The following is a 20,337-nucleotide window of genomic DNA, read 5'->3' as shown; positions in this document are numbered from 1 at the left end:
ATTTTGGGATTTTTTTCCCAAATAAGCATATTTTATTGTTATTGCATTAATTTTTAAATTTTTTAAAAATTTATTTATTTATTTATTTTTGGCTGCGTTGGGTCTTCGTTGATGCGCGCGGGCTTTCTCTAGTTGCGGCGAGCGGGAACTACTCATGGTGTGGTGCGCGGGCTTCTCATTCTCTTATTGCGGAGCACGGGCTCTGCGTGCCCGGGCTTCAGTAGGTGTGGCTCTCAGGCTCTAGAGCGCAGGCTCAGTAGTTGTGGCGCACGGGCTTAGTTGCTCCGTGGTATGTGAGATCCTCCCAGATCAGGGCTCGAGCCCATGTCTCCTGCATTGGCAGGCGAATGCTTAACCACTGTGCCACCAGGGAAGCCCCAGAGATATTTTAAAACATTTTAATTTTGTTTCTAATCACCTCATGGAGCCATATTATTAGTTCTAAGCTTTCCAGTTAATTCTCTAGGATTTGTAGGTATGCAGTAATCATCTGCAAATAACGACTATTTTGTCTCTTTTCCAGTGGTTGTTATGTCTTTTACATCAGTTTTCTGCCCTATTTTATTGGCTACAACTTTAAGAGCAATACTACATAAGTCTGGTGATAGTGGAGCCACATTAATTTTTATATCCTCTGCACCTAGTATAGTACTTGGCACATGAAAGGTACTCAGAAAATGTTTGCTGGAGTACATTTACTTAAATTAAGCTGTCAAAGAGCTTTAATTATAGTTATCAAACTAAAAAACTGTGTGTATAAATAACAATAGTACAAAATAGAAAGCTACACATGACATTAAAAACTACAGATAATAGGGGAGTTCCCTGGTGGCCTAGTGGTTAGGATTCTGGGCTTTCACTGCTGTGGCCCAGGTTCAGTCCCTGGTCAGGGAACTGAGATCCCGCAAGCCGCACTGCGTGGCCCACAAACAAAGAAACAAAAACTACAGATAATAAACTACTCTGGCTCTTCAGTGAGAAAAAAAAGATTATGTACAAATGCAGTAAAAGGAATGATTGTGGCACGGGTGGCATATAATACAGGACTTGTGGATGGATTATACTTGGAGATATGAAGATAGGGAGAAAGGAAATTCCCAGAAGAGGGACAGGTCATTAGCAGAGATGGTCACATTTGGGAAATATGATGGGTGTAAGGCAAAAAATGTGAGCAGGGCATTTTGGCTGCTGTACAGTTCCCATAAACGGTGTGGAAGGATTCAAGGTTAGGAAGGTTAATGGGGTCAAACCACCAGGATCCTTGAATGGCAAGATAAACTCTTTTTCACCAGTGCTTCCCAAGGTATTTCACATCATCAGAGACGTGGAAAATGATAATATTTTTATGGTATATTGGGATAAACAGAAACTGTGTACTGATAGAGGTGATGACAAGAAATGGGGGATTATGCCCCAAGCCTCACTAGACACCCCAATGGCTATAACGTTTCAGCACATCTGTCATCCTTCTGAGGGACATCCATCTTAGGAAGGAGGTAAGATTTTATCAAGGCATATTTTCTCTCTTATTTCAATTTAAAGATGTTTTGAGCTTTATGTCAAGCAAGCCACCTCCTCCCCTCCACACACATAGACTCTTTTTTACATGTAACACATATATTTCCAGTTCTACATTCAAGTATCAAGAGTCCCATTTATTTACTTTTCTTTCAAAACTATGGCTTTTAATTGTAAGAAGAGATGACAATCTACCCCTGTCCCAGGTTCCTTAATTTCCTACCCAGATTGTGGTTTACCAAAGATCAATTCTCAGTTTCTTGGTGTGTGTATCGTTACACTTGTTTTATTCGACTTGCTTTTGATTTTGTGATCCTTTTGAAGAATAAGTATATCTCAGTACTAATGCAGCTGAATTTTGACATGAAATTCTCTCCAGATTACCTGTGGTTCCCCCAAGAAGTAAACATACCATCTCTGACAATTCTTTCAGGAAACTAGTATATGGCTCTGAAATAATAATTAATCAAATTGTTATACTTCCAGTCTGAAAGAGCTACTGTAGACTGTAAACAAAATTACCTTAACAGATGATTTTTCTTTAGAAAGGACTTCCCTTGATTAAAGAAACAAGTTTAAAATACACAGTACCGTAGTTTGATTTGCCTTTTTTTCCCCTTTAATTGTTGTTGATCTCGTCTTCTCTTTTTTCTTTTTTTAATTTCTTAATTTCTTGATTTAGTCTCTTTTGTAACTATTTCTCTTTGCTACTGTCCACGTGCCTGTCTCTGGTGGATTCTGTCTCTCCTCCGTCTCCCACATAATGATTTACTGCTTCTAATATGCTCTGAGCAGGGAGCCAGGAAACTAAGTGTGATCACATTTTTTTCTAGGCAAGATTTTTGTGTGGACCTGAGGGACCTTTTAGAGTGTTAAGCATGTGAGCTTTAAGATGTTAATTTGAGGACATTTCTGTTGGCTGCCCCATGGCTCCTAGTTTTTTAGTTGTGTTCTGGATGGTTGAGGCATCCTATAAATGTTTAAATATACTGTACAAACAGTCATATGTCTTGAGACTGCAAGGAGGGGCTTTGTTTTGTTTTTAGTGCAGTGATAATGACACTGGAAATAAAATTATTTTATTTACAACTCATTGAAAAGAAATTTAACTTTCCAATTTTTATTACTACTTTACGAATCAGAAGAGTAAATATGCTCTTATGGGAAATACACATGTTGCGAAGAAGTAGGTTAAAGCCTAAATAACATAGTGTCATAAAGATATTATCAACTCAGTGACCTGTTGGATTATGAGCTCATGAGTCAGGCAGGGGCCGTGTCCAGCTGGTTCACCACTGTATTCCCATTGTCCCGGGTTGATTCTGGTGCATGGAAGTCACTCAGTAAATATTTGATAGTTGATTGAGTGAATGAGCAGTATAAATCAGACGACTATTTTTAATTCAGCGGACATGAATTGAGTGAAGATTATATGCCTGTTCCAGTGCTAGCTCACTGAAATATCCGGAAGAATTGGTCTCAAAACGTCTTAAGTACAGAGAGGTATCAGCATAGAGCAGTCATAAAAAATTGAACATGTTAAATACACAAGCATTGTTACAAGTGTCCTAACATCAAAGGGATATACAGGTTGCTCTAGGATCACAAAGGATGGAGAAAGCAATTTTGTTAAAATGAAATTAAAGAAGCCCTCACAATGAGATGATGTTTGGGTCTAGACTTGAAGTATGCATTGGGCTTTTCTAGGTGTGCCATAGGTGGAGCAGAGAAAGAACAGCCAGAGGAAAAATGCATGGCGGCGTTTCAAAGCGTCCAAGAGCTTGGCAGTTACACTGGGATAGGGATGGGGGGTAAATGTGGCTGATTGATGATTGATTATTAGGAATAAGGGGTAAGGCGTTAAGAATGACTCTTCAGATTCTTAGTTTGGTTGGCTGCCAGTACCCAAACAGGGAATCCAGGAGACTGGTTTGGAAAAGAATGCATGGTAAGAATAAGCTCATTGGGAGACAAGTTGAGTTTAAAATACCTGGGAAACATCTAGAAGGGAATATATGATAGACTGTAAGAAATAAGGATATTGGTGCTTAGGAGAATATTAGATGAGAGCATTTGAACTGATGGTTTTCAGGGTATTAGAGGTAGCTGAAACCATGTGACCGAAGATGTTCTGAAGGAGGATGTGGAAAGTGAGAAGAAAGAATTCTGGGGAGTTTCCTTTCCTTGTCTGGGTAGTGTGGTACAGCACAGCGCATGGCAAGCCATAAGCTTTCAGAGCAGTTGTTGGTGGTGGTGTTATTTTTAAATCTTGCCTGTGAAAGAAGCATTTTGAGAATGTAGTAGATGCTGTTTACTAAAGCAATAATGACTTGCAAGTAAGACCTAAGGTAAGTTTTTCCCCTTTAGTTCATTAGTCCACATTTTGGAATTTTCTGCCTGGCTACAAATTCATTTTTAACTTCACATTAGTTACCTATTACTGTATAGCAATTTACTATAACTTAGAGACTTTAAAAACACCACACTTTTTCCTCAATAAGTTAAACATAAGATTATCATATGACCCAGCAATTCCACTCCTAGGTATATACTCAAAGGAACTGAAAACAGGTGTTCAAACAAAAACTTGTACATCAGTATTCATAGCAGCTCTATTCACCGTAGCTAGAAGTTAGGAACCACCAAAATATCCAACAGCAGATGAATGGATAAACAGAATGTGGTATATCAATATAATGGAATATTAGCCATAAAAGGATCCTCTTCTAAGCTAGAGCTTTTGTTTGAAGATTTCAATTCCTGGGATGTGGTTAGTCTGAGGGCGTCGGTTCCTGGCCAGCTTTTGGCCAGAGGATGTCCTCAGTTCCTTGTCACATGGGCCTCTCCAACATGGCAGGTTGTTTCACTGAAGTGTCCAAACCAAGAAGGCTAATCTGCTATTAAGATAGAAACTATAATCTTTTGTAACCTAATCATGGAGGTGACATCCTACCACCTCTGCCACATTCTGTGAGTTAGAAGTGAAGCACTAGACCAGCCCATACTCCAAGAGCGGAGATTACACAAAGGTGACAATACCAGAAGGTGGGGCTCTTGCAGGCCATCTTGGAGCCTGCCTGCCACAAACGTTAAGGGGTTACCCTTAATGTTTCTGTGAGGCTTTGGCTGTTTATGTAGGGACAACCGTATGCTGTTCCTGACAGAACCCTCTTCATGTAAATCCAAAAATCATGTATTGAGTATCTATGACTTCATTATGGCAAGTGTAAAGAAAGAGAAAATGTGGTCTCTGGCTTTATGGAAATGTAAAATATAGGTCATTTCTCTTAATGCTTCCTATTGTTGTACAGAAATAGTTGCTTAGACATTCATTATTTACAAGGATGTATGACCTTAGATTGATTTGTGTGCTAAGAGACTGTGTTCGTGCATGTGTATGTGTGCCTATTTGATGAAATGACCTGATTCTTGATCTTTATAGCAAGACCATTATTTTTCTAATTAAGGGAGAGAGAAATCTTGAAGGATACAAACCAAAGAATCAAGGTGGAAGGGATACTATGTTTTTCTTTCCTAAGTTTAAAAAAAAAAATGGCTTAGCCATTTTCTTATAGGAGACATTATTCAGAATAGCAACAAGTCTATGATAAATGTGTTGAAAATAATTTTTTTTTTAAGGACCCTGATCCTGTGTCAGATTGGCATACTATTATGCATGTCTACCCTTTAATTGTTTTCACTTATATAGAATAAGAAGGGCATGAAAGGAGTGATGTGTCCTCGTTAGTCAGCTATGAATATAAGTCCCAAGCTAATGTGAGAGCTTTAAGAAAATTCAGCATGGTGGGACTGTACTGGATACCTAAGAAATATTTCTTTTCATGTAGTCTGTTCTCTGTCCTCAGGCAAATATAGTCTTTAACTATCCCCATCTAAATAAAACAGTAGTAGGCTTAGGATCATTTAAATTGCACTGTCTCTTTTCTTTTGAGTGTGTTCTTCATGGGAAACTACTTAGAAGTGAAATGCTTGACCTCAGGCAATGTTTCAAACTCTTTTGTCTTCTCTTTGGCTAGTGCACTAATTCCTAATCTTTTTATGCTGTGACACTATTTTGTGTAACCCTCTGTTCCCATACACGCTTACATTTTAAAGTTAATTAAAATTAATTTCATTTTGAGAGCTCCACTTGCCTCTCGAGATAATTGGAGACATCCCATAGCATGAAAGACAGAAGGTTGGCAATTATTGATTTAGTAATATAGTTACATGTGAAGAAATCTGTTTAATAGTATATATGACGTGGTAGGCTAGTCTTGTTTTAATATATAGTAATTGTTACTGTATTTTAAACTGTGTTAAAATATGAGACTGCTTATATTCACATCTATGGGCAAATAACCTACATATTCATTCTTTCATCCACTTATTAATTGACTTAATCAACAAATCTTGAGCACCTGCCTGGTGCCAGAGTCTGCCCAGACCCCTGGAGACACAGTGGTGAACCTGCCTAGCGAGGAGGAGCTTGGGGATTTTTCGCAAAGTTGATTTGTAGAGCTATGTACATAGTACCTTGTGAAAATGGTGTCTTTACGTAAAAGCTATGGAGAAACTGTGAGAAAGTGGGTTACAAACAGTTGTAAGAATGCCTGAGGAAAAGAGCCCATTTTGTGCTGAGATTTGTTTGCCTTTTTTCTATTCATAATCCAACTACATTTTATTTAAAAGGAGTCCTCGTCAGAGTAAAAGACAGAAAGAGCACTTGCCTACAAATGGCAGCCCCTCCCTTAACTCCTACATACTTCCTGAGCTCTCACTAGTGTAGCCACATGAGCCCCTGGAAGTATCATTGGAGTGCAGCGATATGTGATCATCTATGCCTTTATAGCAAAAGGGAGGGACGTGTACAGGGTAGTAATAGCTTTCTGTGTGTGTGTGTGTGTGTGTGTGTATGTGTGTATTCCATACATCAGCCTTGTAGACATCAACTCTCACACACGAGCTCACTTTGTATTAGTGATCAATTTGGGGTTTTTCATATAAAATATATGAAAGTGTCACCTTAATGTTAAGTTGATTAATCACACTGTTGTGCTGAAAATCTCACTGAAGGAATGTGCACTTTCATCTGAACAGGAGAAATCTCTTTTTTTGGTGTTGGGGAGAAGAAATCTGGACAGCCATAAGGGAGGAAGAAATTGAGGAATATAAAGTACTAGGGGCTGCAGGAGGGGTCGGATATAGAATAAAGTTACTAGAAAAGAGGAAAGTATCCACCCCCCATACAAACTTGGTTTATTTTTATAAAATTGGGTATATTGGAAATTGCAGAGGAATCTATTATCCTTCTTTGCCTGTTTCTTTCAGCACTTTTACTACCAGATCTTAGAACTCAGGTTAGTTCCGTAGTCCAATAAGTTATAGGCTTAAATGGTGGCCAAATAATAATAGTAACAATAATAAGAATATAATAGTTAACACTTAGTGAACATTTGGAATATTCCGAGCACTATGTCAAATGAGTTATCTCATTTAATCTCTAGAGTCCTATGAGGTACCTAAGTATTATTTTCTCCCTTTCATTGAAAGGGAAACCCAGGCTTAGAACAATTAAGCTGTTATCCAAGGTCACTATGATGACATGTGGCAGAACTGGGTTTCGAACCCAGTGACTTCAGAGTCCATGCTGTTAGTCATTCTACTGTCGTATTCTCTGTCAGAGCTGGCCTGCCTGTCAGGACTGAACCCAACACCAGTGCACTGCCTTGTTTTCAAGGAAAATTGTGTACCAAAAATCTGAAAAAATTGGAACCTTCTGAAAGTTTTGGAACATATCTCATCCCTAAGATGACAGCTGTCCATATTTATTTATGATTTGTAAAGTACATTGATTTGTCCAATTACATAATTCAAATTATAATGTACAGATCTTCCTCGATTTACGATAGGGTTATGTCCCAATAAACCCATTGTAAATTGAAAATAATTTTGTCAAAAATGTGTTTAATACACCTACCAAACAGCACGGCTTAGCCTAGCTTACCTTAAATGTGCTTAGAACACATACGTTAGCCAGCAGTTGGGCAAAATCATCCAACAGAAAGCCTATTTTATAATAAAGAATGGAACATCTCATGTAACTTATTGAATACTGTACTGGAAGTGAAAAGCAGAATGCTTATCTGGGTACAGAATGGTTGTAAGTGTATCAGTTGTTTACCCTCGTGATCACGCGGCTGACTGTTAGCCAAGGCTCATTACTGCTGCCCAGCATCACGAAGAAAGTACCATAGGGCATGTCACCAGCCCGGGAACAGATGAAAATTAAAAATTAAGGTATGATTTCTACTGAATGTATATCACTGTCGCAACATTGTAAAGTTGAAAAATTGTAAGCTTAACCATAGTAAGTTGAGGACCATCCGCATGTTAGCTTTTGTACATTACTAAACACTGCCCAGAAAGTCTAGACTGTTCCCTTGCCATTCCCTATTTTATGCTTAAGCCTAAACATGGATCTTGGCTATACTTCTGTAATCAGTAGGGTGACAACTAATAGAACCAACAGAATAGTCCACAAAGGAAAACTTCACTGTCCCTTTGGTAAGCATTTCCATTAAGAATGACAGAGAGTGTCAAGAAAGGGTAGATGTGGGTGGGATCAAATAAGTATTGTAGACCAGGCAGAATTCTCTTAAGGTTTTATTACATGAGTAGGGTGTATAGTAATAACTTGTTTTGGGTCAAATTAATCACAGAGAAGTTACCGTTAGAGTGAGAAACTGATATCTATCTTTGAGTGCCAAGGCTTATAATCTGTGACTCTAATTATTCTTTATTGTTATATAGGATGAGCCATGAGATGGTTTTAAGCTTTTTTCTGTGGGCTGTGAATTTGTGTTAATCTGGAACCTCATGTTATCTCTGTCAATTTTGTCATATAGTTGGTAAGTTAAAGTCTGCAGTAAAAAGAAATATTGCTAAGGGAGAAATGGCAAGCTGTGCTAGAATGCAATAGCATTTCCAAAGTATTAAAAGATCTTATTTCACCCTGAGTATGTAACAAACATCTTCCACTTCAGCCAGAAAATTCCTATTTGGCTTTCCCCAGTTGGTTGCTTTGGTCAATGGCAATTTCAACAAAATCGTTCCCATACTAGCTTTTCTACTCCAGCCACCAGAGTTTCCAGAATACTACAAATGTGCTTTACTTTTTGTGTTATGCCAATAGCTCAGGAATTTGCTGCTTTCTATTTGGAGCCATGCAAATCGTGATCTCCCTGGGGGTTGTGGATCTTCTAGGGAGTCAGCCCTTGGCTTTTACAGGAGCACAGAAGGGAACAATTTCCCAGAACTCTTCTCACAGTGTTTTCTTTCCATGCTTTCAGTTTCTCATGGCTGCTGGTTCTGTTGGGCATCAGGACAGAGTAAGGGATCACAAATAGGATAGAATCAAAAAGGATCACACTGAGCATAGGGTAATGCTCTTATTTTTTAGTACGGGGCTTAGCACATGCTGCATCATCGCTGCACATTTCCAAACACTAAAACAGAACTCTGAGAAAGGCTAAGCCATAAGTAGAGTGAAGTTTTGTTGTGTATGTGTTTTTTTAAGTTTTTAATATCAGATGTTGGCTGAGAAATTTCTTGCAGAGCTGGGTATGTGCCATAAACATAAAAATTACATGCTAATAACTGTAAACCAACAAACTACCACCATCAACCAAAAAGATAAATTATTTCTGTATCATGGAGTGATTTTTTAGGTAAATTCTACATTCTGCATTTGAGAAATCTGAATAAATGTTTTATAAAAGGTTACTCAGTTCATTTAAAAAATAGTGATTGAGTGCCCAGTATGTGTAAGACTTCATGTTGGATTCATTCAAAGTATGGAGTTAGTGAGACACATAAATGTGCAAAACTCCCATATGGCTCTTTCAGTCTAACCAGGAAGATGAAATATACATTCAGCTAACAATGAATGCTACAGGGTGGGAAGGGTTATGAACAGAAACAAGAGAAGTAACCTAAAACTTTCAGAGAAGTTATTTCCAGGTGGAAGATCACATAAGGCTTGGTGGAATAGGTGATGTTTGATCTGGCCCTTGAAGGGCATCTAGCAATTTAAATGAACAAGAGCTGAGGGGAGAACTGACATGGTTAGAAACTCCAGGCAGAGGGGATAACACAATCAAGGTGAAGGTGAAAAGCCTGAATCTGGTCCAGGAGAGCAAAAGTTGCATTTGTGGAGTGTACAGGAGAGTAATGGAGAAATGAGGTAGGAATGGCCAGTTGGAGCTACATCATGGAGAACTGTAAATGCTAAATCAAGGAGTTTGGGAATTTCAAGTTATAAGCATTTAATATTTTTGAGCAGAATGGTGATATAATCTGAGCTAGTTTTCTGGACCAGTATTAGTAATTTCATTGGATCACTGCCAGGACAGAAGTGAGGAGACCAGTTAGAATGCCATTCTGATGATCCAGACAGAAAGTGATGAGAGTGAGAACATAGGAGCAGGGCAGCCATCAGATAACAGGCATAATAGTCCTCAAGTACAGCTGTTAGGACTTGACTTGGAAGGTAATGATGTAAAACTGTGTTTAGAGTAACACAGACAGGCATCCAGGATGCTTGTTGAGGATAAGGAGAAAAGAGGGCAGTTGGTGTATCAGCTTGTATAGCGTTTAGAACTTTGTTTTGCCAAAGATAAGCTGAGGACAACCTGCCTCAGAATCTCCTGGGCTGCTCACTTTGTGAGAATCTTTCTAAGCATGGAAGCATGTGACCACTGGGTTAGAATTCCAACACAATGAGACCAAGGAGATTAGTATGACTCCTATATGGACCTCTTAATTTTGAGATTATGCTCCCAGCTCCCGCTGGCCTATCTTTGGACAGGAGACAGTCAGGGGAGAGTAAAGATAATTCAGTGTAACATCTTTATTTCTGTTGGAAAACAGCTCTGAATTTATGCCAAATTTTAGTAGATCTTAAAGAGACCATTAAGTTTCTTTTGCATATTAAAGATAATTAGTATCTACAATTCTTAAAACTTCTATGGGATCTCAGGTCCTTTATTCTCTTAAATTATTGAGACCTCAGAGGGTTTTTGTTTATATAGCTTATATGTATGTGTCGATATTTATATATATCAATATTTGCCATGTTAGGAATTAAAGCTGATAAATTTTAAAAATATTTTTCAATTCCTTTAAAAGTAACAATAAACCCATTACACATCAATATTAAAAAATGTTTTAATGTAAATTAACAGTTTCCAAAACAAACAAAAATATTTGAGAACAGTGGCAAATCTCCTTAATGTCTGGCTTAGTAGAAGAGGACCGGATTCTCATAGCAGCTTCTACATTTAGTCTGTTGCTATGTGTTATTTGGGTTGGAGTGAAAAAATTCTAGCCTCACACAGATAAATTCAAAAAGGGAGACGTATCTTAATAGCCTGTTCGGATGATTGCTGATCGTCTTCTTTCATATGACACCGGAATTCTTTAACAAGTGGTAGTTTTTAAAGGTCATTTGCGATGTGGAATCTGAAAACCACATCCACGCACTTTTTGTATTCAGTTACGTAACATCCAATGATCAGTCTTGTGCTCTGAGTGTGTTATTTTAATCTATGCATGTTTTTGTACCATCATGCATTGGTCATTTGGGAAATATTGATTCATTAAGTTAGGTAGATCTTCCAAATGTTGAAACATTTTATAATAAATATCTATTAATATCATCACCAATCTCATCATTGAGAAGCTGTCAAGATCTCAGTGACGAAAACATTTCCCCAAAATTCTAGTTTTGGTTTGAAAACAAATTTTACCACTGACAACAAATACTATCAGTTGTTTTCCTTGAAGTTACAGGCTTATGTAATCATTTTTGAGAAAATGTCTATCAAATACTCAAGACTGAATATAATCATAGTTTGTCAGTTGAAATTTCAAGTGAAAATGGGATTCCAGCAAAATAAAAACAACTAGTTTAGCTCACAACTCAGTTGTACCAATGCTTAACCTCCAAACAACCATGTGCTTTGGTGTGTAGCAAAAATGCTTTTTGCCTGCTTCTCATTTAGGTTTTTTTTTAAAAAGACATGTTTAAGAGCTAATTTGATAAAACTAAGACTTTTTACTGCTTTATTAAGTTCATTCTTAGTTGAAACTTGCTCCCCGCCCTGGCAAATACATGGTGGTCAAGGATACAGTGACTACTAGTTTGAAGCCAGCATTTCTGATCATGTTAGGTTACCCGCAAATTTATTCACCTTTGTTTTGCACCATTAGCGAAAATGTCAGTGTGGTGAAAATAGCAAATAACGTCTTATTCTAATTATAAAAACAGTGTTGATTCCTGGGTCTCCAGAAAGAGTCTTGAAGAACACTCTGAGAATGGCTACTTCTTCTGCCTGAAAATACATGGATAATTACATAAACCAAGTCTTGGATATTTATTTACACATAATAATGATTGTATTTTTTGTGTGTGTGTGCTTTCTGCTCATGAGCCAACAGCTAGTCAACATGGCCTAAATTGACATTTATATGCTATTTTGGGGGGTAGCTGAGGGAGGCTTTGTTGGTGTCCCCCATAACCCCATTTGCATGAGCACCAGACTGACTTTCAACAACTTAAACCTCTTGGAATTCTCTGTTTGGGAGCGTTCTCTGGCTGCTGAGTGCCTTGGGCAAAACCAAGTAAATTTAAATAAAATTAAAAATTCAGTTCTTCAGTTGCACTGACCACATTTCAAGTGCTCAATTGCCACATGTGGCTAGTGGCTACCATGTTGGAAAGCATAGATGTAGAATTTTTTTTTTTTTTTTCCATCACAAAAGGTCAGTAGGACATCACTGGTCTAGAGATCAGATTTTCCATAGGGAAAACTTGGAGCAACTGTTTTATTGTTGTAGTTGACTCCTGCATATTCCTGGTTTGTTGGTTTGTTTTTTAGCTCATCGGGTCCACCTTTCAAAGAGCAACTCTTTTAATGAACTTATTCATAGCATATTAATTTACCATGAGGGGACTAAGCATCTTTTTGGCTGCAAATAACAAAATAGTCTTCTAAAATTGGCTTGAATAATTGGCATGTACTGTGCTCACAGAATGAGTTCTTATAAGACAGAACTGGGGATAGGTTCTGCTGCTTAGCACTGTTCTCAAGGACCCAGGTTCTTTCTGTCTTTCTATTCTGGTGTCCTCAGTATGTCGGTCTGTCTCCTTTAAGGTTGCTAGGAGGCTAACACTGTTCAAAGCATCACCTGATCACCTAATGAAATCTAAACAGTAGAAGAAAGAGGCGGCTCTCTTTGGGCATCTGTCTTTTTAATGAGGAGCAAAATCTTTTCCAAAAGCTCCCAGCAGACTTTTGTCGAGTCCTCTTTCGCCAGAACTGAATCAGATGTCCATGCTGCAAGAGACAGAGGCTGGGAATACCAGTACCTGGCATTTTTAACCTCTATAATGGTAAGACTGGCTCTGCTGGTAAAGAATGTGAGCCTTATGAAGACTGAAAGTTTGGTCTTGTTTTGTTTACTTCTGTGTCCCAGCACCTAAGACGATGCCTGGTGCTCAGTAGATATCTATTAGAGGAATGAATTAATGAATTAACAAGTCCATGGTGTGCCATAGAAAGGAACCTGCCCAATGAGGACATTATGCTCCTGTCTTCTGTCACTGCTCTTGTTGTGGTACCTTGAACCAGGCTATCCTAATTGATTGGCTCTCAGAATGAACCCTTAGATTCCCAAGACTTCCTTACAACCCTCAGTAAGGAGATCTCAGATCTTGGGTAATGAGGACATTCGGCAGCACCTTCCACCCAAGCTCTCTACTGTTTAGACCACCCCTTTGATTTTTAATCTAAATGAACAAAGTATAGATCAGGTTTGAGTTTGGTACTTATCCTTTTTATGTAACAATTGTCATTTCAGGGACACAGAGCACACAATTTCCAGTCATTATAATAAGAGCAGGCTCAGACTGCTGTTAGATATGCTGTCCTGTGTGTGTTACCCCGTGTGGATTTGGTTTGTAGGTTGGGAATGCTGGGATGTGGGCAATCAAACAGGTGTTCCGAATTTCCCCAGTTAGGCTCACTTCTCAAAGCACCTGGCAGCTGGGTGGATGACATCCATTTCTCATTTGAAGTTGGTGAGTGAACTTAAGGCCCACTCAGCTGGACTGAACAGCTGTATCCCCCGCCTCACCCCATTCCTGGTTTCCTCGGCCCTGATCTGGGTTGAGGCTGCTGCTGACTAAAGCTGTTGTGTGGGAGGCTGAACTGAAACTTACAATTCCAAGCTCAGTGCTTGTGATGAAAGTCAGAAATGCTGAGATTGGGCAGATGACTGTGTAGCAGGAGATTGAAGAAAAGGGTCTTTGCAATATTAATAACATATTCACATATTATGTTGTATACAGGGCATTTTAAAAAGTTACGGTATTTGGGTTTGTTTCATCCACCAACACAGTCCTGGGCCTGTCATTTCATCTCACTAGGTTCCTTATGGGCTCCTAAATGTGACAGGTGAAAATAGTTTCTTGTTGAAAGAGGACTTCAGAAGTTGGATTTCCAGTATGTCCCACATATTTCCAGTGAACAAGTTCCATTAAAACATGCATCTAGTATTCTTCTCCTTATACTTCACTCCCTGGATACCCTCCAATGCTATGGCCATGTTTTTTTCCTCTCATACATTTGCAGACCTCATTGTAATCAGCATTACTTTACAGGCTTTGAGGGTTTGAGCTAAGAGGAATAATGGCTTTCTAAATGCTTCTTGTAGGTCCTAGCTCAGTGACTTGTATAGAATAGACAATAATACTATTCGTTGAATTAATTGGTTGGGAAATGTTCTTGGACAGGTTCCCACTCTGAGCATTAATATATATAAGCACTTAGGTACCTTTTATTCTAACAGGTTCCCTTTTTCCCCCTCTTGGCTCTTGTGGTAGTAGAGTTCTTTATTTAGCTTTTTCACCTTTCTGGTCGATGATCCTTCTATTTCAATCACAGTAGACCTAAATATATTCCTAGTTGCTTAGCCTTGGACACATTATATAATTGTTTTGTGTCTTGATTTCCTTATTGATAAAATGAGAGTGATAAAAGTACCTACCTCATAAGACTGTCATGGGCCAGTGACTTAATACATGTAAACACTTAGCACAACCAACATTTATTTCAGAATTGGAGTTGGTCAACCGCAATTGCTGGTTGGCTATGGATACAAAAGTTTGGCGAAATCAATGAAAGCATTCTGTGAGCACTAATGAGGTCTATAGAATTTATGATAAAACATGTTGCATATATTCTTATTATATGAAAATTGTGTGCTACACATCCTTTATGTAGGTAAAATGTATAAAAAGCTTGTGTATGGATACATGTGCGCACAGCATTTTTGTTATTTTAAACATTTACCACCAGGTAACACTGTCCCTACTTTTGTTCTTCAAGCTTATGGATGTTTCTCTCCCATATGGATAATGTCTGGATGTAGCCTGTAGCAGATGTTGTTGGTACCCTACCCAGATCTCCTTTACTGGGCCAGTGCATCCATCTCCCAGCTGCTGCGGGTATTGGCTGCTAATGACTCACACCTGTACCCTTCTCCAGAGGCCTGCCCTTGGCTGACAGTAATTGCCTCAACCAAGTATGTTGGGGAGATTATGAGATCATGCCCCAGCCCCCGCTCCTGTTCCCCAGGGGTGGCTCATAGCCAATGACTGTTCAGGGGTATAACAGCCCAGCCCCCTTGCCTTTTGGATGGGGCAAATTCCGTGGTTCAGTCCACGTTCTAGAACTGCTCATTGGATCAGACTGAGGCTAGATTTCTGAAACCATATCTTTGTGTAGCTCCTTCCCCCATTCTGGCTTGCTTCTTTCTCTCTTGTTTCTCCTGACAGCACTCTGTCTATACTCAGGTGTGTAAGAAATGCCGTCTCAGGCTCTGCATGTAGGGAACCTGACCTAAGATGTTGCTAATTTCAGTGCCCCTATTGTTTTCTTAGTTCCACCATCACTTATGCAACTAATTCCCTATATTAAATAATCCCTGGCTTAAATTTCCTCTCTTTGTTTTGTTTTCTTGGTTGGACCCTGCCTGATTGGCATTAACCCTGCTCATATCCCCTGTCTTTACATATTTAAGGTTGCTCAACATCAAATGCCCTTGTTCTTATTATATACCTGGTTATTTCACATAGGATTTTGATGAATACCCCAGATTTTAGAATCTCAAAATAAGTGTCAAAGCCTGAGTCAATTACACCTCCCTCTTAAGATTGTTGTAAGAATTGTATGAGCTATTTTTTTTTGAAAATACTTAGCTCTGTGCCTGGAATGTAGAAGTTCTTGATAAATGGTAGATGTTTGGTTGATATTACTCTTTTAAGAGACTTGCCCAGTCTGGATAAGATGTCTCATCTCTTGTTCCCAGAGAACCCTAATAAGTTCCTCTATCACAGTGCTTTATTACTCTTTATTATAATCTTTGTTTTTTATTCTATTTCTCCCAGAAAAATATGAGCTTCTCAGTGTCATCTAGTGGTATATTGGCTCTCCAGGGGAAGAAAAGACCTGACAGATAGCTTTTGCTGATTTTTCTTGGTGAAAATACTCCTACCCTATCCATTTTTGAGCTACCAAAATGATGTCACTGAACAGTGCTGGGAAGAGACACACAATTGGCACACCAACTCCAGTCTCTACTCTGAATCCCTAACACTCAGCACAGTATATCCACCACTGGAGCTAGATGTTCAAGAGATGCCTAAAATATAGTTATTGAGTGGTCAGAACTTGATTATATACCCTAAATTGGTGAAATTCCTTGATATCTAATTTTTGTTATGTAACCAATAACTTGTATTGGTTATATAACTTCCTCCCCCCCCCCACCCCAGTACACACATACGCACAAAAATTGCCCATGCTATTCATGAATCAAAGAAAAGGAAGTATTCATCGTGATGTAATGGGAAATACCCATGCCTTCCCTGGGCAAGTTGCCTACTAACTCAGACATAGATCTCAAGTTTGTGATTTGCTATACACATGAATGGAGCTTAGTCACTTCACCTCTCTTGGCCCCAGTTTCCTCAGAGTTGGAAGCCTAATGAGTGTATAATTTCATTTCCTCCTTCCCTCATTTTCCTCATTCCTGTATCAAACTTTGAGTTGTACATTATGCTAGATATTGGAAATATGACAAGGAATAAGACTTGGCCCTGGCTGATGAGCATCTCAATATCTTTTTCTATGAACATCCCATCAGACTGAGGCCATGAGTGTGCTCATTGCCTAATGGTGTTAGGCAGATGTACCAAAGGCCAAGATTTCACTTCATTACAAACTTTAGCACTTTGACACATAAAGGTATTGTGCTAATAGTTTTAACTTTCTGGATAAATTAAACAAGGCTGTCCTGATCAGTGTAAGCAGTTCTCAGAAAATGTCAACAAGATAATGTTCATGGTATGGAGAGAACCCTTGGTGAACAGCTTGGTTATACTGCTGTCTGAGTTAGGCTCAAACTCAGTCTATAGAGAGGGTAGTTTTTTCAGGACTATTAAGCAAAATCTGAAAACATTCTTTTGTGTTTAAGTCTAAGAAGTACTTATCCTGATTCTTTCTTCCATATTTTGATAAGAAAGGCCTGAAGAATGACTCTTAAACTTTTGTGTTCTCCTTCAAGGCCATATCCACCCGTTGGCTCTAATGCCTTTGTTCTCATCATCTGTGACCTCCGCACTTAATTTTTAAAGCCGCATTGGTTTCCAATAGGAAATTACTGTTGGGAACATTTTTCAGTTGCCGAAAGCTGTCTTTAAAAAGAGAATTTGTTTTGTTTTTGACAGGAGCTGATAATATCCGGAAATACTGGAGCCGCTACTACCAAGGATCTCAAGGGGTAATATTTGTATTAGACAGTGCCTCTTCGGAAGATGATTTAGAGACTGCTAGAAATGAACTGCACTCAGCTCTTCAGCACCCACAATTATGCACTTTACCGTTTTTAATATTGGCCAATCATCAAGACAAGCCAGCCGCTCGATCAGTACAAGAGGTATGTCTCATTAAGGCGACAGCTCTTTGTCTGTCTTGTTTGTTGACTTTTGCTGCCATGTTGGAATTGGAAAAGATTCCTGTAATTGGAGATATGCTGGTTAACTGTTTTGCAACATGAAACCTAAGTTTTTTTAGAAAACAGAAAGCCTATATCAATCTGATAAAAATTATTATTCACACCCCTAACCCCACTTGGAGACCATAGATTTTTTTTTTTAACTGTTTAGCAAAAGTTAAAGGATTTATAGGAATATATTTCTCATCTATTTTAAAGGGCTAAAGGCCTGGTCATTTAACTTTTTTTTTTTTACCTCGACAGCTTACTTAGTTCATTCTTCTTTTAAAGGAATGCGTCGTGTGTATTACCGTGCATCACTTGCCCTCAAATGTCGTGTTCTTGTCCCTCTGAAATGCTCACTGTGGACGAGAAGCAATGGGTCCTATTCTGTAATCAGCCAGGCTGAAAATTGATGTCTTATCTTGCAGGTTCCATGCCAGCAAATACCTTTTAGTATGGACCTATTCTTTATCTTCCATATTTAATTTCATTTCTTAGCTTGTATCTTTCCTATAAAAGCATGAGACTAATTCTGGGCAGATAATCAGTGTCTCAGCAGAGTTTCTGATTCATGGTACTAAAGAAATAAGATATGTGAATAGCTTTCAAAACTTAAATTATAGTGAATTTTAACCTTAAGAACAGTGAAATCAAAACTCTTGATGTATTCCTTTACACCTGTAACTTTCAGGATATGTTCCATTACTTCCCCCACGCCCCCCCCTTCAAAAATTGTGTGCTTCTCTTAGTGACTTCGGAATAATAGGAACCACATTGCCCTTTAGTCTGAAAAATGGATGAGGAGCCAAGGACATAACATGTCCTAGCTCCAGACTCTCTCCCACTTTGTGTGGGACCCGTGGGCAAATAGCTTTGTCCCTGTGCCTGTCTTCTCACCTGTAAAATGGGAATAATGTGATTTTTTAAAAATGAGAAGTGAGTGGGATTAATTTGAAGTGTAGGAGGTACTGTATGTAGAGAATTTTCATTTATTTTAGAAAAATAGTAAAGAAGGCAAGGATTTCTTATTAAATAGAGCTTACGTGTATCTTTAGTTGCCTCACTCAGCATTAAGTAGTTAGCACCTTGTTCCTTTTTAGATTTTGTGAAATACCTTATGGATAACATTAAATGATTAAGATAAAAAGAGTAGCAAATCTATTCAGACAGTCATCAATGTGCAGATCTTCAGCATTGTAATTGCGTGCCTTCCTGATCTGTTCTTAAGAGCTCAGATACATCTTTTAACTTCTTAGCACCAGTTTGTCTGTCTGTAAAATGGATATAATAGTGTATAATGATGGGTAGTTATGAATGTTAGATTATGTTTATAAGGTGCTTTGCTGAAAATGCATTGGTATTCTGAGATTCATTGTGGAAAATATAATTTTTTCTTTTTTTGCTTTTTAATTTAAGAAACTGTTTATATGTTTCCATAGACATCAAAAAAAGAAACTAATGAGTTCTTTAAACCTAATATATGACTCATGGTAATCCTCCATAGGAATTAAAGCCTGCTACATTGAATAAAGGAAGCTTTTAACAATGGATTGCTTTGGAGTATGCCATGTGGCTGTTGGCTGGCTGTCTCTCCTAGGAAAAGGGCAGCTATCTTTTTGTGATTCATCTTTTAGTAGGAAGAAGTTGTGAATGTAGAGTAATCATAGATATACTTTGAAAATTATTCTAAACTTGTATATACTGGAACATATGTGACTTTGACTTTCCTTTTTACTCATATCCATTTTAAATGAACTTTCCTCAAAATTTTGACTTGTGATGGAATTTGCAAATACCATTTTGAGGACTGCTCTATGTAAAGCATTTTCCCTATGATTATATAAACACGTACTGTTCCAGGTGCATGTTAACATTTTAGACTGCCCTAATTGAATTCATGGACAAATTCCATTGTAGATCTTGAACTTATTGAAACATAATGAAGTGCTTAAACTTACTTTGGATTTGGGAGAGAAAGAAATGGAAGCTTCCTATCTTCCCCATTCCTTGAACAACAGAGGTTTCTCAGTGTAGTTATTATGATGCTTTGCTGCAGTACTCCTAGGAATGTTTTAGGAATTAAATTAATACCTTATTGTTAGCATAAAAATGGAATTATAAAATGGAATCTTAAACTTGTTTATAAATAGTAACCTCAAAATGGTTGGGAGTAGGCACGAGTAGAAGAGGAGATAGAAGATTGAGAAGTGAGCAAAGTTACGTGTTACTTGAAATGTGTTGAGAAGTCGTCATCTGTTTATTACTTTCTTTCCTGATCCTAAAGGTATTACGCGCTGTGTGCTGCTCTGTTGCTTATAAACATTTTTATTCATTTGTACCTGCTCATTTGTGTGCACTTTGTGGAATTTCTAAATACTAAAAAGATGGTGTTTTACTCTGCAGAATACCTGTGAATTTTAGGTAAAATTCTGTTCTTTCAGAATCAGGGAAAACGCATTCAGTTTACCAAGAAGCACAGAACAATTCTTTGATGCAGTTAAGAAAAGACGAGGCATAGAGGCTCGTTGATTCTTCCCCTCCTCCCATTGAAATTATTACATTTTGTGCTTAATGCATTATGCAAAAACTTTGCAATTATTTATCCTGTCACTGGAGTAAAACTTTAAGAATTCATTTATCATTTCATGAGGATATCAGGTTACCACTGAGCTTAGAACCTGGTAGGAGCCGGTGAAA

At 38.2% G+C, this 20,337-nt stretch overlaps 1 protein-coding gene across 2 annotated transcripts in view; it reads left to right on the top strand.

Moving 5' to 3' along the window:
• ARL15 (ADP ribosylation factor like GTPase 15) overlaps positions 1 to 20,337 on the top strand; it is a 419,312-nt gene that overhangs the window by 181,901 nt on the left and 217,074 nt on the right. For both annotated transcript variants that reach the window (XM_061187782.1, XM_061187781.1), the window contains exon 4: positions 17,372 to 17,580. In XM_061187782.1, coding sequence (XP_061043765.1) covers positions 17,372 to 17,580 — 209 coding nt within the window. The remainder of the gene's footprint in view (positions 1 to 17,371; positions 17,581 to 20,337) is intronic.

The sequence above is a fragment of the Eubalaena glacialis genome, chromosome 4, assembly GCF_028564815.1.
Source record: "Eubalaena glacialis isolate mEubGla1 chromosome 4, mEubGla1.1.hap2.+ XY, whole genome shotgun sequence".
In the NCBI taxonomy this organism is placed as follows: domain Eukaryota; kingdom Metazoa; phylum Chordata; class Mammalia; order Artiodactyla; family Balaenidae; genus Eubalaena; species Eubalaena glacialis.
This window is presented reverse-complemented; position numbering and strand designations above follow the sequence as displayed.